Source organism: Diorhabda sublineata, chromosome 3 (genome assembly GCF_026230105.1).
Source record: "Diorhabda sublineata isolate icDioSubl1.1 chromosome 3, icDioSubl1.1, whole genome shotgun sequence".
NCBI classification, from domain to species: domain Eukaryota; kingdom Metazoa; phylum Arthropoda; class Insecta; order Coleoptera; family Chrysomelidae; genus Diorhabda; species Diorhabda sublineata.
Window position 1 is genome coordinate 27,116,487 of NC_079476.1, and position 23,105 is coordinate 27,139,591.

The 23,105-nt window shown below is 31.3% G+C and overlaps 1 protein-coding gene across 1 annotated transcript in view; it reads left to right on the forward strand.

Annotated features, from left to right (window-relative positions):
- Positions 1-1,984: 1,984 nt before the first annotated feature.
- Positions 1,985-23,105, forward strand: part of LOC130441592 (epidermal growth factor receptor) — a 93,288-nt gene continuing 72,167 nt past the window's right edge. The window contains exon 1 of the mRNA XM_056775335.1: positions 1,985-2,283. Within this exon, the coding sequence (XP_056631313.1) occupies positions 2,190-2,283 (94 nt within the window). The 5' untranslated portion in view covers positions 1,985-2,189. The remainder of the gene's footprint in view (positions 2,284-23,105) is intronic.

Below are 23,105 nucleotides of genomic sequence, written 5' to 3' on the forward strand. Positions count from 1 at the left end.
TTTTGATAAACTGAATTTTTTAAATTAATATCGTCAATGATAACAAATCAAAATTCTTAAGAGTTTGTTGCATCTACAAATCGTGTCCCATACACGTTAAAATATACTTTTTACCTGTTAAGCCAAGACTAGTATTTATCTACGGGTATGGGGAGCTTACAGTGCTGCCAAATCGATTGTATAAATATAAAAGTTTCTCAAATATGCTTATTTATACCATGAATTTAATTTAGTAACTGGATATATCGTTTTGGTATGAAATGCGGGTTGTTATCAACAATTTTGAATTTGAAATGATCAAATTGTAGAAATCAATAAACGTCACTTTATATACAGTGTGTCCCACGACGAGTTAAAACTATCTGTATATGGCAAAATACTTATAATAAAATCATGAAAATTTCTACGTTTGGGTTTTCGTATACGATCTTTTTAATTAAAATATTTTCAAAAATGGTCAACTTCCGGTTGTACCGGAAGTCGATTGTAACTTTGTTATTTTAAATAGAACAACCTATATAATAATTCATATTTGAAATTTGCGTAATATTTTAGTGTACTTTTGTCTGAAAACTTTTCGCGCAAAATGCATACTTTCTGAGTTATTAATTTTTTTGTAAAAAATTTTACCGTTGCGGACCGTTATAAATGATTTTTTTACAAGGATACCCTTAAAAATACGAAAATGGTTTTTATTCGCTTGCCTTTAGCAAAGTCTGACGTATTCGAATCTATGTTGAAAAATTTTTCATTTTATACAGGGTGTGTATAGAAAGTGTTCAAAGTTTAACTTCAAAAATATCATATTTCTTTATTTTTCCAAGTGGAACCACCCGGTATTTTCTATTTTAATTACAACAATTGACTAATAACAGTTAAATAAGTGTCATTTTTTACAAAACCTACGTACTTGTTAAAAAATATAATAATAATTTAAAACCTCAAATATCTTGGAAACGACTAAAAGTTGGAATAGGATTAGTAAATACCATTTGATTCGATTTTTTTTACAGACCTTAACAAGATAAAGACAAATTCTTTTTTATTTCTTAGTGCTTGTATCAACGGGTCAAAATAAAATTTAGACCACATCGGCATCTCTAAAGATTCACAAAAACCATTTAATATCTCGATAACGGTAAGGTTTAGGTATAGAAAAGTAGGCATGAATTTGCCTTATTTTTTACTCCCGAATGCATTAAAATAGAAAAAACCGGGTGGTTCTATATAGAAAATGAAAAATTTTTCAACATAGATTCAAATACGTCCGACCTTGCTAAAAGCAACCGAATAAAAACCATTTTCATATCTTTAAGGGTATCCTCGTAAAAAAATAATTTATAACGGCCTGCAACGGTCAAATTTTTTACAAAAAAATTAATAACTCAAAAGTATGCATTTTTCGAAAAAAGTTTTCAGACAAAAGTATACTAAAATTTTACGTATATTTCAAAATTGCCTTAACATATAGGTTGTTTTATTTAAAATAACAAAATAACAGTCAACTTCCGGTAGAACCGGAAGTCGGCTATCTTTGAAAATATTTTAATTAAAAAGATCGTATCCGAAAACCCAAACGTAGAAATTTTCATGACTTAATATAATATAATATAAGTATTTTATCATATACAAATAGTTTCAACTCGTCGTGGGACACCCTGTATAAATTTATTCTTTGTTCGGAGAAAAATAAAAAAAATTAAAATAGAAAACAAATCTTACTTTTCCAGATTTTTTACCAATCTATCTTATTTATATACAAATAGTACAGAATCGATTGAGCCATAAAAAAATTACATTTAATTGATTTAAAACCCCTACCGAACCCTTTATTCCGAAAACTTCTAAATTCAATACTCGTTATATTTAGGAATGTCACTATTACAATATTTGTACCTAAATATCTTTAATTCGTTAAGATATGGCAACAGCGTAAGCTTTCAGATCGTCTCTAAAACTTGACGTAACTAACAGAAGTTCCAGCGTCATTTCGCACGAAGTTATCGTGGGAGGCGACGCACGAACGTTTCGAACGCTTGTCCATCAACAGGTTGTGTTAGTGTTTTGTTTTGAATTTTCGTTTGGATATTAGAGCGTGACTATACGTGAAACTGTTGCGATATTATCAATTTTTTTGTGATTTTTTTAAATCTATATGTTTGTGTGAGATGGATTGTTTTTGTTGAAATATGGATTTGAAAATGGATATACCCATTGTGGAATTATTATTGTTTTTTGCCGTTTTCGGCCAATTAGGAGCGCAACACATCACAGACGAAAGGGGTAAGTTTTTTTTTATAAAATAAGAAGAAAAGATCAAATTTGGGGATGGGGATCAAGAAAACATATTCTAGGAACTACTTGTCATACGTAGAATCTTCCCCGGAAAGAAATAAGATTAAAAATATTATATTATACCATGAAATAAAAGATTTTCAAATTTAAGAAAGAAATTTTGAAACCTATCTCTTTGGAAATGGGTTTTCAGTATTTCCGTTTTAATTTTGAGCTGATTTTATTTTTTAAAAACCATTACAATTATTCCATAAACAAACTTCTAATATAATCTAATGTGAAAAAAAGGATTCATATAGAAAATTAACTAAGATTTATCTCCTCTCTATAGTACTTTATCCACATTGAAATTATCTACAGATCGTTGATATCGTCTCCCTGGTGGCTTCTGCAGGTTCATTTTGTCCATCTTTTGGTCTCTTCTTTCCATATTCCCTTTCCTGAAAATCTTTTCCAAGCGATTCTTTTTAAAGAAACTTAATTTGTATTCATTTTGCATCGTAGCTGCAGTTTGATTAACGTTTCTCCAAAAAATAAGATTTGCGAAGGTTATTGAAATAGAATTTCATTTGTGGAATTTACATTTTTGGAAAAACGAAATTGAACGACCGCCAAGACTTTATTGACTGGAGAATGCAACTAGTTCTTATTTAACACTGAAATTATCTACAGATCGCTGAGATCGTCTTCCTGGTCGTTTGTGCAGGCTCATTTGGTCCATCTTTTGGTCTCTACTTTCCATATTCCTTTTACTGAAAATCTTTTCCAAGCGATTCTTTTTAAAGAAAATTAATTTGTATTCATTTGGCATCGTAGCTGCATACATTTTGATTAATGTTTCTCCAAAAAATAAGATTTGGGAAGGTTATTGAAATAGGATTTCTTTTGTGGAATTTACATTTTTGGAAAAACGAAATTGAACGATCGCCAAGACTTTATTGACTGGAGAATCCAAATAGTTCTTATTTAACACTGAAATTATCTACAGATCGCTGAGATCGTCTCTCTGGTCGTTTCTGAAGGCTTATTTGGTCCATCTTTTGGTCTCTTCTCCAGGTTCATTTGGTCCATCTTTTGGTTTCTTCTTTCCACATTCCCTTTCCTGAAAATCTTTTCCAAGCGATTCCTTTTAAAGAAAATTAATTTATATTCATTTTGCACCGTAGCTGCATACATTTTGATTAACGTTTCTCCAAAAAATAAGATTTGGGAAGGTTATTGAAATAGGATTTCTTTTGTGGAATTTACATTTTTGGAAAAACGAAATTGAACGATCGCCAAGACTTTATTGACTGGAGAATCCAACTAGTTCTTATTTAACACCGGAATTATTTACAGATCGCTGAGATCGTCTTCCTGGTCGTTTGTGCAGGCTCATTTGGTCCATCTTTTGGTCTCTTCTCCAGCTTCATTTGGTCCATCTTTTGGTCTCTTCTCCAGCTTCATTTGGTCCATCTTTTGGTCTCTTCTCCAGCTTCATTTGGTCCATCTTTTGGTCTCTACTTTCCATATTCCCTTTCCTGAAAATCTTTTCCAAGCGATTCCTTTTAAAGAAAATTAATTTGTATTCATTTTGCACCGAGGCTGCATACAGTTTGATTAACGTTTCTCCAAAAAATAAGATTTGCGAATGGTATCGAAATAGGATTTCTTTGTGGAATTTACATTTTTGGAAAAACGAAATTGAACGATCGCCAAGACTTTATTGACTGGAGAATCCAAATAGCTCTTATTTAACACTGAAATTATCTACAGATCGCTGAGATCGTCTCTCTGGTCGTTTCTGCAGGTTCATTTGGTGCATATTTTTGTAATTTTCTTCCATGTTCAATTCTGCAAAACATAAGGTTTGCGAAGGGTATTGAAATAGCATTATATAAGAAACTAAGAACGCTTCCCATTGTTTAAAAGAAAACTGAGGGTACGGATACAACAAGGATCATCGATCAACGCTCACTATCGGTTATCTTGAGGTTCGGACCATCGCACCAGTTCAGGGTCCATGAATACTAAGGTTGATTGAATAGTTATTGTTATTTTTTTATGTGAGTGAAACGACATTTTGCACAACGTGCTAGAGCTTCAAGAATATTTGAATACATTCGTCAAAATATTGTAGAATTGTTTTTCCATATACCCCCAAGAATTTAGAACCGATTTTCATTTATTTTATTTTTATTGGTCTAGTACATGATTCAATTTGAAAAAAAATTCTCTTATACATCGAGATTGAATCTCAATTACGTTTATAAGATGTCGATATTCATGTATATTACAAAGTTTTTTTTGTTAACATTCTTGAAGTTGCGGTTAGCCGCTGTATATAATTTCCAACTGAGTGTACTTCACGGTAAGATGAACACCAGTGCCAATGACTGAACTGGACCAAAAACTGATACATTTATACACACACACACGCAAAATATTTCAAGAGTTGAACCAAAAAAATATAAATATATAATTACGAGTCCGGGTTAACAAGACCGCGACTTATTCAATGAAATTGAGATTTCATTTGTGGAAACACGAATTGAACGATCGCCATGATTTTATTAGCTGAGGAATCCACCTAGGTCTTATTTAAGACAGATTTACCAGGAAAAACCCATTGTTTTGAATATTGTTTGGTGTCTGGTGTGTTGTGGTGACGAAACGACAAAAAAAATTTAGTGTTGGTAGTCGATTGTGTGAGATAACACAATAACCATTTTGCTCTGCGCGCTCTTTCCATATCCCGGCGGTCTAAAATGGAGGCGCGCTCGACTGGAGAAATTTGAGTTGTTTAATCGAACGCAATACTTAATATCGTGGTTAGATGTTTGTAAATAATTTTTTTCTTGACTTTCCGAATTGTATAGCGATTTAAATCGAATAATAATTTAGAATAATAGTGTGTTTGTGGGATATTGTGCAGTAAGGAGGTTTTTAACTTGATAAGTATCAAGAAATTAAAAACAGAAGGTAAGCTATTGAAGTTGACAAACGAGTTTTTAGTTAGGAAGCGACTGATTTGAAAAGGCCATTGAGGCAGATTTTGAGTTTTTTATAAAATCTGTTCAGTTGTACTTATTTGAGTGACCTAATTTAGACACATTTTTGCAAATTCGACGATTTCCTTTAAAAAACATCTTCATATTCAGATTTCTTGCTAAAAAAAATACTACACGTACTGTTTCCTTTTTATACTACAACTTCCGGTATTTTCGATGAAATATGGTCCCTCAAAGTCCAGATGTCTGTCTTAAGATACCATCGAATAGGATGTGAATTTTACGAGAGGATATCGATAATACTTTTTGTGAATTTAAAGGGAAACATCAAAATGTTTATTATCAATGTCCTGTCAAGTATCTCTTTATTATTATTACGATGATTATTGAAGAGTCATCATTATTTATAATCAATTTAACTATTGAATCATAACTTTGAAAATATTTCAACTATCTGATAAAATTTTTGATAAAACTAATTGTGTGAATAAAATATTGATTAAATAATCTATTTTGACATTACGCATGTTACAAAAGAAAGTAATTAATTCTTATCTACACTTTGTATACTAATATTTTTAGTAAAACATTTCTAATTTTATTATAATATACTAAAATATAGTTTTAAAAGAAAATTTGGCATAACTGAGAATCCCTTTTGTCAAATTTCTTATGACAAAGAATGACGATGTTACAGTTTTTTCAGTGTACATTACCCGGTGAATCTTATATCTAAGTTGCTTGTATTGAGTCATAGAGACAACAAAGGTCAGAAGTCAATTGGCCGCTGTATGTTCTGATGTGCATGTACATTCTTAATATTAACATGGGGATACGTTTTTTTAGATCTTAGAAACACTAAAAAGTTTTAGAATATGTCTAATTTTATATATTGTAGTTTAGATATTTGATTGTATAATTAGAAAGTGTGATTATCAGTTTAGTAGCTACCAAATTGAGAGACTTGACGTTGTAAAACTTTTAATTTTGATTTGTTCTCCAATCTACTAACTATCCACTTCTGGTCCAAGGTTTCGTCGAGTAGTTTCCATTTTGAGCTTATCTGAGAATATCTTGAAGCAGGAAATTTGAAAAAGTGTCCATCTTTCTGGAAATGATACGAATTTAACGGTATCCTACTCTAATAATGCCTGGTGCAATCTTTCCATTTGCTACTAAAGCGCCACCTTTTGCTCTCTTTCAACAGACACTTTCCCTGTCAAGGCTACGCTTTTAAACCTTTTTTTAGATCAATCCCGGACTTTTTAATACTGTATTTAGATGATCAATTATGTCGACGTACATACCATCTTCTCAATGGCATATTTCGTGGTTTACATTCAATTTTCCAGCGGTCTAGTTCTCGTTGATTTACACCATGGAGTTCGATTTTAGCTTCGTCCATCTATTATTGTTTAAAATATTGTTGAAAGTCATTTTATAACTTCTTTAGACGTTCACAGTTTTAGCAGATTCAAATTTCTGTTCTTTTTTAAGTAGATTTCAAAATCTAAACTACTACATTTCAAATTTCGTGAGAAATTTAGTAATTTGACATTTCAATGGAGTCGAATCGAAATTATATAAGTAAATACAATTATTATTAACTGAAGTTAATCTCACATACATTTCATTTGCTTAAAAATCCATCAGTTCAATCTCAGTTATTGTTTTCTTAGTGTAAACCACATTATCATATTATTCTATATTATTATCATCATTAGTTTTTTCTGTATTCTTAACTTCTTAATCTTGGAGCGAAGATGAAATCGATTAAGAACATGGATTTTCATTAATTATTATTCTCATCATCTGGTTACTTGTAGGGAGATGATTCACACAATTTTCAGTGTTAATTATTTCGTTTTATAATAAACAAGAACGCTCTTTCTATTGAATGGATTTAACGAGAACGTGCAATCTCATATTTGAGCCTTGGCATAATTTTATATCTATTTAATTTCCTTTATTTCACTAATTATGTTACGGCAATTTTAAATAAAAAATCATTTAAAAACTTTCGGATTTATATCCGGAGAGTATTAAGTATAGTCCGATCAATATAGACATAAAATAACAAATATTCCAGGGCAGCCAAACATTGGTGGAGAGTTTGCCAATACAATTAAAGTTTTAAACATTCCCATCGATCCTGTGTTTGTTACTAAAGTTTTTCGGGGTCAAAGGTAAAAATTTGAGGTTTTTTGGAATTCTCTCGAAAACGGTAAGTTTTGTGAAAAAAAGCTTCAATGCAAACTTGTAGATTTTAAAATTCTCTACAAAAATGTTCTGTGTGATTTTTTCCTTAATAGTTACCATTTCTGAGATATCGCGATATGTGTACATCATGTAGAATGTGACTCTTAGAATCGCGATATCTCAGAAATGGTCATTCTTGGAAAAAAAGTACACTGAACATTATTGTAGACAATTTTAAGATCTACAACTTTGGACTGAAGTTTTTTGACAACACTTACCGTTTTCGAGGAAATTCCAAAAAACCTCGAAAATTGACTTTTGACCTAGAATAACTTTTGTAGGACACATAGGATGGGATGGGAATTTTCAAAACTTCATTTGTAATTGTAAACCCCAATTCACCACCAATATTTGGTTCTCCTGGATTGTTAGTTATTTGAACACTGTTTATCTCTAAATTGACCGGACTATTTATAAAATGCAAGTTTTAGTAGCAATTACAAAATCGGTTTTGTCAAAATGCCAACGGAATCGCAACGTAGCAGATATATTTTGTAGGTCGCAGACGAAATAATTAAATAGAATAGTCTAGTTTGTCCTATTTTTGTTTGAAATCGAAATGGTAAACCATTCACCTGCCCTTGAGATAATATGTTGAATAAATATCGAATTTCTTCTAATTTCGATAATACAGGTAAAAAATTACACCTGGTATAGTTCCCACATGTAATACAGGTACTAGTCATCAAAAATTATACGACCTCAACTTGAAGATGTCACTTGGAAAATATATTTGGATCTTGGACGCTTAGTTATTGTTTGACAGTTGTATGCGTCAGTAGTCGTTGTGAAGATTTTTGTAAAAACGGAAAAAATTTAAAAGCTGTCGTTTGAACATGTGTTTTTGATAATGCGCTTATCAAAATTCAAGATAAACTAGATACTGCGTACGGAGACTCTGCACCAACATTTGAGACAGTAAAATTTTGGGCAGTATCAGCGAGCGTTCGGAACGGCCAAAAATAGTGATAATGTCGAAAAAAAAAAACACTAAAGAGAGAGTATTTTTTTGGTATAATGACAGTCAAGTGGCGGTTTCTGTGAAATTACAAGATTCTATTAATTACTAAAAAAGTAGCTCAGTTACAACGTTCAACAGGTTATCTAAAGAGGCCCGGATCGTTAGAAATATCTTCAAATCATACTTTAGCGGAATCGAAGACTTTTTAATACAATAATAATGAAGATTATTTCAAATATTAAATCCTCTGGAAAAGGTGGAAAATTGTGTGATCGCTTTTGAGGAATAAGTGTTTTTACACCTTCTCATTCCGATGGTTTCCATAGCTAAAATACGCGAATCGGTCAGATCACTAGATCTGACCCAAAGCGATTTTTTCCTAATAATTAACTTTAAATTTTCGCTTGCAGAAGAAAGATTTTCAACAGCTTTCGCAAACGTACACGCCAATATTTAGAAAACAATCAATTGTACAGAGTTAACGTAGACTGTCTTTTCAAACAACCCCCGTAACGTCTGTAACAAATTAAATTAAATCTTTTTATGCGTGTAGGGAAAATTATTTTTTAATGTAATTATAAAGTTTAGTTTTTCGGGTTTCTTGAAATTTGATATGATGTGAACGAGACGAATCCGTTTAAATCTTGAAAACAACCATCTGCTTGGTCAAATTTTAAGTGGCGTTAGATTAGAGATTAAGTTTAACAAATTAAACAGAACAACTTAATGAGAATAACAAAATGTTATTTATTACGAGCGGGACGTATAATTAGCAACACGACTATTTTTTTCTTTTCCAAATCCTACTTTAGACCCAACGTTTCGTCTACTATGGAGTTTATCCATTCCTTAACTGACGTGTATTGTGTATCGTTCACGATAATATCATCTTTTTAAACTAATTTTTCGAAATTTTCATGTCTAGTTATGAAATGAATGTTTGGGAAACTTGACATTATACGAGGATGATCCCAGAAGTAATTGGCATGACTTGAACGACTACAGAAATGTTGAAGAAAATCCACGATGATCGTCGACATTTCAAAATGTGTTGTGGGTGCAACCTTTGCTCAAAATAGATCATCAATAGTTTCCAACAAGTGTTTAACAATATTCCAAACAATGCCAAGGTTTTTCGGTATGCGAGTGGGATAAATTTCATTGATTTTCTTGAGAAAAAAAAATCATTAACGGCGAATATTATGCGACGTTTGAGTAAAGAAATTGTTCCCACATGCACCCTATTTCCAGATTTAGCCCCCTAGGATCATTTTTTAATCCCAGATTCTCGGTGGTCAAAGTTTTTCCAACAATGACTTCTGGAAGTATCCTCGTAACTACAAGTAACTCATTTCTTAATTCATACGTTTGTGAATTTTCATTAAGACGTTTGAGCTTTATCGGTAGTTATATATACGTAGACACACAACGCATATGTGTGAAAGAAGAAAAGAACAACCAACAACAACCACTTGTGGTGTTAAACAGATGTGAGTCGGCGTGGGAACCGAAAATAGTCCACAGACCGCTGGCATTGTCAAACAATTAAGAATGATTATTACTCGTGTCACCGGGTGTCTTTATACTTTCCATTTAGGTATTTGATTATTTTATTAAACTTCAACTCCAATCTAGTCATCGTTCGATATTTAGAAGACGCGTTATTTTTAATATAAAGTTAATTTGTAAATCAATTTTATTATATTTATGGATTCCCTGCAATAGGAGTGAAAATGCAAAATTTTTGAGGAAAAAATCGTGATCGAAAATATGATTCAAAAATTTTTCACATTTCAATATCTTAACCCAAAGATCTAATAGATACACAAGGAGTGGCGAATAAGGACAAACAGAGTAAAAATTTTGGGAAAAAATCGTCATTGAGAAAGTGTGAGCCATTTTGATTTTAAGTTAAACTTAAATATGATAGTTAGGTGGGTTATGTTTTTCGTATTTAATCAAACTCTTTCTATTCGTGGGGTGAATTAATAGAAACTGTCTTTTACGTTCTTAATTTATTTAAATACTTCACACTACACTAACTTATAATTCATTTATCACTTAACTAACTTCAATAACTTATTTAAATTCTTCGATTATTTTCTATTTCGTTCTGTTCACTACGACTATTTATTATAAACTAAAATAAATTGTGCTACACTATACCGTCCTTATATATCTGAAAAGAATTCTCGAAAGTTCTAGAAAAACATCAAACGGATTTCGGGTATTTCCAATGTACATCAAAAGTGCCGCGGATCCTCCGAATTTTATAATTCTATCAGAATTCAGGATCTATATAGCTTAGTAAATGAGGTATAGAACTTATGGATCACACTATGTATCTAATTGAATAAATTGGTATTCTCTCGCTTGATCCTGAAGCCTTCAATCCTTTAGAGGTGTGAGACATTTTGAATGAAGACGATTCACGAAAAACAGTTTAACAAACGAAGTTTCGATAAGACTAACTGTTAATTTTGAAAAAGTGATTAATTAATATAACAAAGCACAGGGCACTACATCACGTTTTTGTTCAATCGACTTTTTTGTTATTAAACAGCTGCGGAACTAATTGATGAAGGTTAAAAATAAAAACTAAAGTCGTCGAATTTATACGAGGATTTTCTAAAATTATATTGTCTCCTTTTAAGTGAAAATTTGAGTTTAGAAAAAAGGGAAAAACTCGCTGGGAGTCAGATCTACTAAATACGGTGGTCAACCAAGTCAAAATGTAATTATTCCTCGGGGATTAAAAAAATGTGAGTAGGGGGTTTATGGTTTACTATATACAGGGTGTTTTATAAGAATATCAATAATGAAACTCCCTTAACATTATCTTGAAATTTGTTTATACTAATTTTCCTATTCTTGCAATATAGGGTTTACTAGGTTTTAAAGGGTACTTTCTGTATCTTATATACTTTGTAAAATACAGCTTTTACCTAAATATTGAGGTTGAATTTCAAGAAAAGAAATATATAATATTGAATTTTCGTTTTTGGCAACTCGGCGTTTTTTTGATATTACCTTTTACCAAGTCATCAACCTTTTTTTTTCCAAATCGGTATCAAATATATGAAAGTCATCAAATATTCTTCCATTTTTAAAAAGTCCTTGCGTTTTTTATGTTCCTCTGTTGTAAGACATCAAATCTTACAACTAAATTTGCGGAGATAATTTTTTAAACAATTCGAAATTTTTAATGGTTGCAAGTTGCAATTTATAAATACTACTCGCTTTTAAAACTTAACTCACCCTATAAGTATAATTTTCTTGTTGCAAAAACCAACTAAAAATGGTCGTATGTCATCCATCTTGTTATATCTAGAATATATCGAATATATATGAAGCCATATTTGGTTACAACTTCTATTCAAGATGTCGAACTGTTTATTTTTTTATAGACAGCTCCTTTGAAATGAGACCGTAGTTGATTTGAAGAAAATAAATAAATTGATTATTATTTTCTGTGAAATACGTGTACCCATAATATGAAGTTAAAAAAATTTGTTGAAACTGTAGACAGGTGTCGAATTTCTGCATAACTGCCAGTCGATTGAATTTGATAGACGATAAAATCGGATCCTATTACGTAATATGAATAAAATTTGACGTCTGCAAATAAAAATTCTTGTACGTTAAGTAATAGATTGAATATTTTTAAATAATAAGATTATGCGAGTTCGTTAAACTATTTTGCATCGGTCCCTATGTTCAATCTTATTTTTAGGGAAAAAACTATGGGGTGGTAGGTAAATTCAATTTGAAAATGGTGTTTCTAACAACGGCATTTGAAACAAGGACACAGAAAATGATTATTTGGGGTTAAATATAACATTCATTACGTGAAAAATTATTATTTTGTGGCCTCCTGAAATCAGAAAGAATAAAAAAGATACATGAGTTTTTTTTAGATTCTTTATAGTAAAAACATCCCAGAATTAAGTTCAGGGTAGTAAAAGTTCTAATCCAATTGAATCAAAATGCTGATTTCTCTATAGTTATCAATTTCAAACTTCACAAATACTTTTTCAGTTTCATCAACATTTTAAACAACCCAACAACTTGATAATTGTATCTGTAAAACATTGCCGAACATTCGATGGAAACATCTGCTGTTTTTGTTCAATTGTGAGCAAACGCGGTATCCATCTCGCACATAACTTTCTCATGTCCAAATTTTCATTTTGAAATGTCTACTATGTCTATTAGCTCGAGAACTTTCAGTCGATGATCATCCAGTGGATTTTCTTCAACATCTCTGAAGTCATCACCTCATCTTCCGTATAAGGAAGATATGGGAGAAACTGGAAAATGAATAGAGGGAAATACAATTATACAAAAATAATTAACACGTTAAATGACAGCATTAATTGTGCCAAATATGATACAGGTTGTATCTACCACAACAGATTTATTTGTGTTTTGATCTTTCTTTTAAATTAGATCAACAAGTGGTAAAAATTCGTGGAAATACGGAAGATACATTTAAATTCAATTGATTTTGGTTTTATTAAAACAATAACTTCTACACAGTTATCATCATTCATAATATGAAGTAGAGCTTCGTTTAATAAAGAAAAAAACGGTTGTTATAAATAAAATATAAATAAAACCTGTTTGAAATTCAACGTTTCGAAAATATTTGCATACAATTTATATAATTCTCAGTTTCACGAAACTCTAGAGATAGCGAACGAGAATTATAATGACACTTGGCTGACGGTCAATAAACTGTACGTTGCATAAATCTAGATAAGAAATAGAAGAAGATTAAGTATGTGCGCCGCTCACTTCTATTAGTTATTACAATCGAATCACTTCATCTTAAAAAAACATTTTGCAACTAAACGAAAAATTTTTATTTACATTTGTTTATCGTTAAATTGAAAAAAAAAACTCCGACTGAGTGCTATAAATTGTTGCAAAAGACCTATGGGGACAATTCTCTATCTCGTGCACGCGTTTTTGAGTGGTGTAAGCGCTTTAGTGAGGGTCGAGAGAGCACTGAAGATGTCCAGAGCCGAGGTCAACCTGTGACTGTTTCAACTCCGAAAACAGTGACCAAAATCAACCAAATTATGCTTGCAGATCGTCGAATGAGAATTCGGAGGATTACCGTGGCTGCAATCGCCGATAAAGAAACTACACATGACAAAAGTCTGTGCCCTGTCTGACTCCTGACCAAAATTTCTTGCGTCAACGGGTCTGCACAGATTTTCTTGAACGATTAGAAAAAGATCTGTCTTGAAAGGGACCCGATTTGAGTCGATGGAAGCGGTAAAGCAAAAAACGGCAGAGCTCCTGAAGACCCTCACCAAAGAAGGTTTCCAGCACTGCTTCGATCAATGAAAAAAACTTATGGAAAGGTGTGTGCCGTGGGGAAGGGGGAGTATATTGAAGGAAAGCATTCGAATGTAGAATAATTTTTATAATAAAACCTTTTTTCGTAACCAGTCTCGTTATTTAATAGTCAAACCTCGTAGGTGCCTCTTTATTCAAGTTAAATTTCCTTTAATTACTTTAACAAAACTTTTTTTCTATATCAATACATTTTTATATTATTCCATAAGCTTTTAGATACGACTTTCCACGACCTAGTGTATATATATATAGATAGATAATTTCAGTTAAACCACACTTGTTGTTATTATCTTTTCTAAAATCAACAGATATTTGAAACAACTTTCAAAAATTCTTAACTACCGTTGCCATCATTCACTCTTCATCTGACATTTACCTACGAAACTGTCTCATATTCCGAACACGTTCATAAAAAATTGTATAGAAAACGTTATAAATATCTCAGAATTGATAGTTGTTGGAAATAGTATCAATATCGAAATTTTTTAATATGTCATCTATATATTTATTTATGGATCACCTTGTATGCCTCTCATCTTTCATATTAACGAGGATGTCTCTGTGATACACGATAATGCTTACGTATTCACTAGAATCAACTTCTACGTGACTTGTTACTGACTATACATTTTATTTTCAACATATTCTTATTATTTATCAACGGTACTTTAAGTTTCTTTGTTCAGCATTTTTTTTTAAAAAATAAACTCGATTTTTAAATCCAACGATGTTTATTTTATTATTGGTACTAGATTCTATTTTCCATTTCAATCGTTTTTAAAATAACAAGTTTTTTGAAGGGTTATCATCTAAACAATACTAATAATTTTAAGAATACATTCCAATACAAATTAAAGTCTATTGTGATTGGATTCGTAAGAAACCTTCTAGTTACAAAGTTGTAACGATTTTTAGTATCTTTGATGATTTCAAAGGGTCTACCGCATGCAAAATGAATATTTCATTTCATCTTCATGATGTAAACCTATCAGCAAGTTCAAAGTGTCTTTTGTTTTTAAATATTTGTTAATGGATGATTTGTATTGATCATTTCCGAGGAAAACTATAATCATTATTTTGTTATTCACTACATTTTTCTTGTAAATTGATTCTACTGAATAAAGCATTCTGTATTAGACCAATTTAATTATAATTAATTACGTAAATATTTTCGTTATAAGTGTTTAAATCATTTGAGGTATTCAAAGTTTATTCACTAATATTAAATCGAATAATGAAGATAAATTTAAAACAAAACCGTGGGAATAGAAAGACACAGTTATGTAAAGAAAATTTAAAGAAATCTTATACAAGGAATGTATAAATCATTTTAATGGAACAATCAAAATAATTTTAAATTGAATACGTACAGATCGAAAACAGCAGTAAACCTAATGAATATTTGTGTTAATTAATTGATTCATATTTCATGTCGTTTAATAAAAAAGACAATTATTTTCGAGTGATGTAGCTTCGGAGAATCATACAATTTCTGAGTTACAAATCACAAAGTTACAAAAGCCTTCGTAACATTTTTCTTGTTGTAGTCAAATTTTCTTTTAATAGTTTTGTCGATTGTACGTTATTTCTGGTTTTTTTTATCTGCTCATTTTGGTCTTGCGGGCCTACAGCTGGCTTTTCGGTCTTCCTCTGAGAGGGTTTCCATGAGGCTTCCATTCCGTTATTTTTTCTTTAGTTTCACTATTATTTTTAATTTGTTTTATGTGTCCTAGGCATCGAAATTTCATATATCCGGTGATAGTCTCTTCATTTAAGATTTATTCTTCTTATCTTTCGAGTGTATTAAGTTTTTTTTTCATTAGTTTTGTTAAATTCATCGCCTCTTCTCTGTAGGTTACAGTAGTACGTCTACTGATGTTTTTGAGTAAAATTAGGAATCGGAATCTATGGTATAATTGGTAGTCTGCTTGGATCCTTTCAGTAATTTTATCTCTTTATTCAACTCCATATACTAAGGTTTCACTGCATTTAGTTTTAGTCAGTTTTTAATAGCTTCCAGCTCGATTTCAAAGAATGTTTCTTTTAGACTTTTCGCACGTCTCGTTATTATCATCTTTAGTAATAACTGATGATAATCTATCTCCACGATTTATATCGAATTATTGAGGTTTCTCTCGTGTGTGATTTATACTCAGTCATCATCATTCTGGTGAGCTCTTTTAACGTTTTTTCGACCTGCAATTTTGTTCTTTAGTTTATTTTTTGACGAGTAAACCTTCTAAATACCAAATAGAATAAATAATCAGACATTTTCTGTAATTATTACTTACTCATTGATTGTACTCTAACAACAGTAAATTACTTATTTTTTTTTCTAATTATGTTCTAAATATCCTTTTTAATGTTTGTCTTTATTGTTTATTTTTACTACTAACACCCCATAAAATCAGATTTAATCCTCTACGTATGGCTAATTCAGACTTAATACCCTAGACAAAAACTTTTAAATTCAATTGATACATTTAATAATCCAGGTTTGTTTTAAATCGTCACGTTCGCGCTGATTTTGTGTGATAGGACATATGTTCTCATATAAAAGATTTTTTCATTTGTAAACAACAAACGGAAGTTTAAATTGAATACCCGGTAGGTGCTCAATCGCTTCCTTCCTATAAGGAATAAACTCTTATCTTGTTATTTGTATCGAACTAAAATTGGTAATGATTAATTAATTTCTAATGACTGATGGAACGTAGCGAGCAGACAGCGATCTTTTTCACGTGATTATAGATCATAGAACAGTAAACAATTAACCAAAGAAACTTAACCTAAAGCCAGATGTATCAAATGTATCCGAATTCATTCGAAAATGTGACTTCCAATAAATCCTGCGATAACCTCTTTTCCATGATCTATGCTTTTCGGATGTACTTCGTTTTCTAAAAAACTTTCTGCAAATGCAGTAATTATTTTTGCCAATTTTCGAAATTGAATTTTCATAAATACTAACGTCACACGTCTAAACGAATCTGGAAACTCCTTTTTAAGATTCGGAACGAAAAGTGTTCGAAAATGTATATAATCGAACGCGAGTGTGATCGAACAGTCAGAATCATGAGATGTACGAGGAGGGTTCCGGAAGTACTCAACAAAGAAAAAACTGCCTATATCACCATGATTGGGAATCTTTGACCACCGAACAGAAAATAATCCGAGGGGGTTAAAACTGTACTTACTTAATTTTGTGCATTGAAATAACGGATGTGTAAGCTCGTGATTATCTTTATGAAACAACCATCTCTTTTTAGACAAATACGGTGGTTTTGGATTGATTTGTTCGCTCCAATGTTGATGCCAAAAAATCCACGGCATGTCTTTGCCTGCAGATGGAACTATCTTTACCTTCTTTAATTGTTTTTTCGTGTTGGGTTTAAAGTGATGGATCCATGCTTTATTTCAGTGAAACTAACATCTAAGAATCCTCGTATTTATGAGACGATCACAATTTGTAAACAACTGTTACATTACTACCTATTACAATTTTCAACCGTTAACTGTTTGAATTATTATTCTTCGAAAACATTCAGTTTCTTGATTTCAAGATTCCATTTCCTGATTCTTATTGAACCGGATTGACTAGTCGTCGGATCAATACAATAAAAACGGATCGTCGACGACACTCCTTATTTCCTGTTATTAATATTTCCTTAAAGACGCGAGCTAATTTATATTTCAGATTTCTATTTATTTGCAAATAAGTTGGAATTTTTATTATTTTTGTGCCGGAAATGTCGAGCTGTTTTGCTGATTTCAAATTTCGAAAATCCGATTGTTTTAATCCAAAATATGTAGTCTGTAGAATCGAGATAATTCAAGCTTCACCTCATGCCATACCGTCTCTATTTCATGTCTAAGAGTCATCAGCGCATGAAGAAAATGCAGTGAATTTCTTCACCTTCAACAGATGGATATTTATATGAATTTGCGTCTGATGGAAGTAGCTCAAAGTTTATTTTACTGTAAAATAACATTTTGATTTGTTCCGAGAAGGAATTTGATTATTCATATTCAATTGATGAAGACTAAAGAGGAATTAGTATTGCTAACATTATCTATAATATTTCTTATAACTTTAGGAGACGATTTTGTCATTTTATTATCCTGGCACTTAATTTATTACCATGGACAGTAGCTTAGCTTGTTGAAGAATAAAAATCCGTGATGTTTCTGAATCAAATCGAAAAAACATTTACATTGTTTGGAATTAGTAGAAACGAACACAGAGCTTGAAGTGATATGTTAAACGAAACAAGAAATGAATATTTTTAGGAATAAATAATATTATAATTGTTATAATCGTATTTTTTCTCCTGTTGAGTAAGGAGCTTGAGATGAGCACGACGAAAACGGTTCGTCATTGTCTAAAGAGTAGACAAGTGAAGCCGACTACTACCGTCGAGAGTTCATGGTAAATATCAATTTTTATACTTTTACATCTTCGATTTACAACGCTATGGTTTTTATCAAACGTTTAATCAAACCATGGAATTACGAAAGATAAAAAAGTGTATTGATAGTAGTCATCATAAGATTTACTATTAAGAAAAAAATGTGTCAGTATCTTACTTAAGACGCAATCACATTTTAAGTAAAAACAAAAATATTATACTTTGTTTTTTATTAAATGAATCTATTCACTAAAATTCGTTTTTCTTTTTCAATTTAATTGATATAAAACCACATGTGTTAGTTGAAGAATTTTATTACCAAAGCAAAAACATACGTGGGGCCAAACATCTGTTTTCATTTATAATGGCCAAAAAATTCGCGATGTATGACAGTTATGAAAATCTGTCTATCAATTTTAAATGCAAAATTAGTTTTTATAAGTTAAATAAGTGACTGTTTTCTGCAGTATCACTCTGCCTTTTTGGTAGAGTTCAAATATTTTCGATATATCGACTTTAATACTCGAGTGAAACATTTGAATAAAATTGGTTCAGGTTTCAGTTATCAACAAGAAACAAATGTTCATTTAGAAAATCAAATTCAAAATTTGAAACAATGCTCTTGAAGGATCTCTGTTTCATGAAAAGAATTAGAACATTGCCAGTGGTCCTGGTTTTGGAAATACGAGGCTCTAAAGTTGCTCGAGAATAAATGAAAAACATATACTCATTTAAAAAATCACTCTGGCTCTAATAATTGAAATATTGAGCTGAAATTTGAGCAGGATGTTCTTAAAGGATCATTTTATGATGAAAATAGTCAAAACATTGCTAATGCTCGTGGTTTTGGAAATACGAGGCTCTAAAGTTGCTCGAGTATAAATGAAAAACATATGCTCGTTTAAAAAATCACCCAGGCTGTAATTATCGAAATATTGAGCTAAAATTTTAACGAGATGTTCTTAAGGAATCCTTGTATAGTGAACAAAATCAGAATATTGCTAAAACTCGTGGTTTTTGAAATACGAGGCTCTAAAGTTGCTCGAGTATAAATGAAAAACATATGCTCGTTTGAAAAGTCACTCAAGCTCTAATAATTGGAATATTGAGCTGAAATTCGAAAGAGATGTTCTTAAAGAAGCATTGTATAACGAAAAAAATCGAAACATTGCTAATAGTCGTGGTTTCGGAAATACGAGGCTCTAAATCTGCTCGAGTATAAATGAAAAACATATACTCTTTAAAAAATCACTCTGGCTCTAATAATTGAAATATTGAGCTGAAATTCGAAAGAAATGTTCTTAAAGAAGCATTGTATAACGAAAAAAATCGAAACATTTCTATTAGACGTGGTTTCGGAAATACGAGGCTCTAAAGTTGCTCGAGTATAAATGAAAAACATATACTCATTTAAAAAATCACTCTGGCTCTAATAATTGAAATATTGAGCTGAAATTCGAAAGAGATGTTCTTAAAGAAGCATTGTATAACGAAAAAAATCGAAACATTTCTATTAGACGTGGTTTCGGAAATACGAGGCTCTAAAGTTGCTCGAGTATAAATGAAAAACATATACTCATTTAAAAAATCACTCTGGCTCTAATAATTGAAATATTGAGCTGAAATTTGAACGGGATGTTCTTAAAGGATCATTGTATAACGAAAAAAATCAGAACATTGCTAATAGTCGTGGTTTCGGAAATACGAGGCTCTAAAGCTGCTCGAGTATAAATGAAAAACGTATACTCATTTAAAAAATCACTCTGGCTCTAATAATTGAAATATTGAGCTGAAATTTGAACGGGATGTTCTTAAAGGATCATTGTATAACGAAAAAAATCAGAACATTGCTAATAGTTGTGGTTTTGGACATACAAGGCTCTAAATTTGCTCGAGTATAAATGAAAAACATATACTCGTTTGAAAAGTCACTCAAGCTCTAATAATTGGAATATTGAGCTGAAATTCGATAGAGATGTTCTTAAAGGACCATTGTATAACGAAAAAAATCGAAACATTGCTAATAGTCGTGGTTTCGGAAATACGAGGCTCTAAAGCTGCTCGAGTATAAATGAAAAACATATACTCATTTAAAAAATCACTCTGGCTCTAATAATTGAAATATTGAGCTGAAATTTGAACGGGATGTTCTTAAAGGATCATTGTGTAACGAAAAAAATCAGAACATTGCTAATAGTTGTGGTTTTGGACATACAAAGCTCTAAATTTGCTCGAGTATAAATGAAAAACATATACTCGTTTGAAAAGTCACTCAAGCTCTAATAATTGGAATATTGAGCTGAAATTCGAAAGAGATGTTCTTAAATGATCATTGTATAACTAAAAAAATCAGAACATTGCTAATAGTCGTGGTTTCGGAAATACGAGGCTCTAAAGCTGCTCGAGTATAAATGAAAAACATATACTCATTTAAAAAATCACTCTGGCTCTAATAATTGAAATATTGAGCTGAAATTTGAACGGGATGTTCTTAAAGGATCATTGTATAACGAAAAAAATCAAAACATTGCTAATAGTTGTGGTTTTGGACATACAAGGCTCTAAATTTGCTCGAGTATAAATGAAAAACATATACTCGTTTGAAAAGTCACTCAAGCTCTAATAATTGGAATATTGAGCTGAAATTCGATAGAGATGTTCTTAAAGGACCATTGTATAACGAAAAAAATCGAAACATTGCTAATAGTCGTGGTTTCGGAAATACGAGGCCGTAAATTTGTTAAAGTATAAATGAAAAACAAAAGATTGTTCAAAAAATTAACTGGGCTGAAATAATCGAAATATTGAATCCAAATTTTGGAACAATCCTCTTGAAGGATCTCAGTATCATGAAAAAATCGACATCTTGCTTAGTGTTACGGTTTTATAAATACGAGGATTCAAATTTGTTAAAAATTAATGAAACATATGATCCTTCAAAATGTCCCCGTAGATAAAACTATGTTCTCTGTAGTGTATATCTATAGTGATATTTTAAAAATTCCGCATCAATAATCAAATTCGCTATGCCTTTTTGGCAGCCTTCAAAGATTTTCAATATCACCATCTTTATTCTCATTCTCAAGTGGAACATATAAATAGAATTGAGGGTATCATTGAGGTAATCAACAAACATTGTTTGGTCTGTTGTGTATTTTTGCCTTTTCAAGAACTTCAGGAATTCGATATTGAATAGTGAATAGTGAAAAAAAAGAAACTATACTTTTGACTTTTCATTGTGTAAAGTAAAATAGACGCAGAAAACAAAAAAACATATTTATCGAGGTCGTTTTTACACTGACTTTGAGAACATTTAAAAGAAGAATACCTTGTCTTAAAAGCTGTTTATTTCTGATATCAACTGTGCTTTTTTTGGTATATTTTCTATATTTTCAAAAACTTACTCAAGGGAAACTCTACATTTTTTTCCAGATTTTTCTCCCTCAAACCCCCAAGGAACGAAAAAATTTTTTATATAGGAAATTATCAAATTTCATTCAAATATTTCTGAAAGAAGGAGCAATATTACACGACATTATTTTGGATATACTAGAGCTAAATCTCTGATTAACCCTCGACGGATACAGTAATAAATATTTTGGGTTTCCAGATAACCATTTCTGGGAATTGAACATTTACTGAAAGAACCTCGACGTCCCGAATCGGGGTTTTACGTTCTTTGTAGCCGATTCATCAAAACGTATAGTGTTTGAATCTGTATCTATAAACAATATTATTATTATATTTCAAGTCTGTAAACATATACAACGAAAAATTGGCAAATTACGAGCTAGACCACGTACGTTTTAACTGTACTTAACAAGAACTGGAATTAAGTAACACGAATAATCAATATTTAATGTGTGATATGTATGTTGAAAAAACAACGTCTTCGGAATATTGATTATAGTTATTTAAGACTATCCTTGGAATTTTAACCAAGAAATTTAAATCATGATATCAGCGCCAATAAGAGGTATCCACGGTGGCAATAATAATTAGTAAACGTTAATAGAAATTCAAAGAAAAACACTATAACTAAATATATTTAGTTCGTTGTAAGTTCTCATAATTTTTACAAATAAAAATTATTATTTTTTGTCATTAATTAATACATCGTTTAAAAGCTAACTCTGTTGTCTATTGGGAGAAGTCTCCCGCCAATCCGTTGAGGTGACCTCTGACATTGTTAAACAAATTTGCGGGTACAGACCTTGCGGTAACTCAGAATGGGGGATCCACTGCAGATGGGACTGTTGTTTGATTTAGCCTCGTCGCGATAGCTCACGATATGAAGCAGTATTCATTGTTTTAGGTCGGCATTAGGTGTACTTAAGCGTAAAAACATAGATAGTGTTTTGATAACCAGTTTTCTGCAGCGATATCTTATAATTCGTAGGTGTGGGCGGCCTTGAAGCCGTTGAGCACATAGGCCTTCAGATAGACCCGTCGTGCCCCACTAGAAGTTACCAGATGCCGATGTCCTTTGAAAAACCAATCAGGCGCTTTGAAAAAAAAACCTTTGATGTCATTAGGCAGGTTGTGGGGTTTGTCCACGTGTCCTCCTCCATGCACAAGCGGCGTTCTGGATCATCCATGATGTCCATGGTGTGAAGGTGATGTTTTAGATGGCAGTATCCGTTTAAAAGTCTGATATTTCAAAATTCGTTTTAGGCAATTCTAATTTCCACATTTTTTGTCAAAGTTGGATCAATTATTTTTTATGATTCCAATGAAATTCAACACATGTCAATTGGAAGTTTGTGTTTTATATGGTAGTATGAATCTTCATTTTTTAATTATGTTTTTTGGTTGTATTTTGTG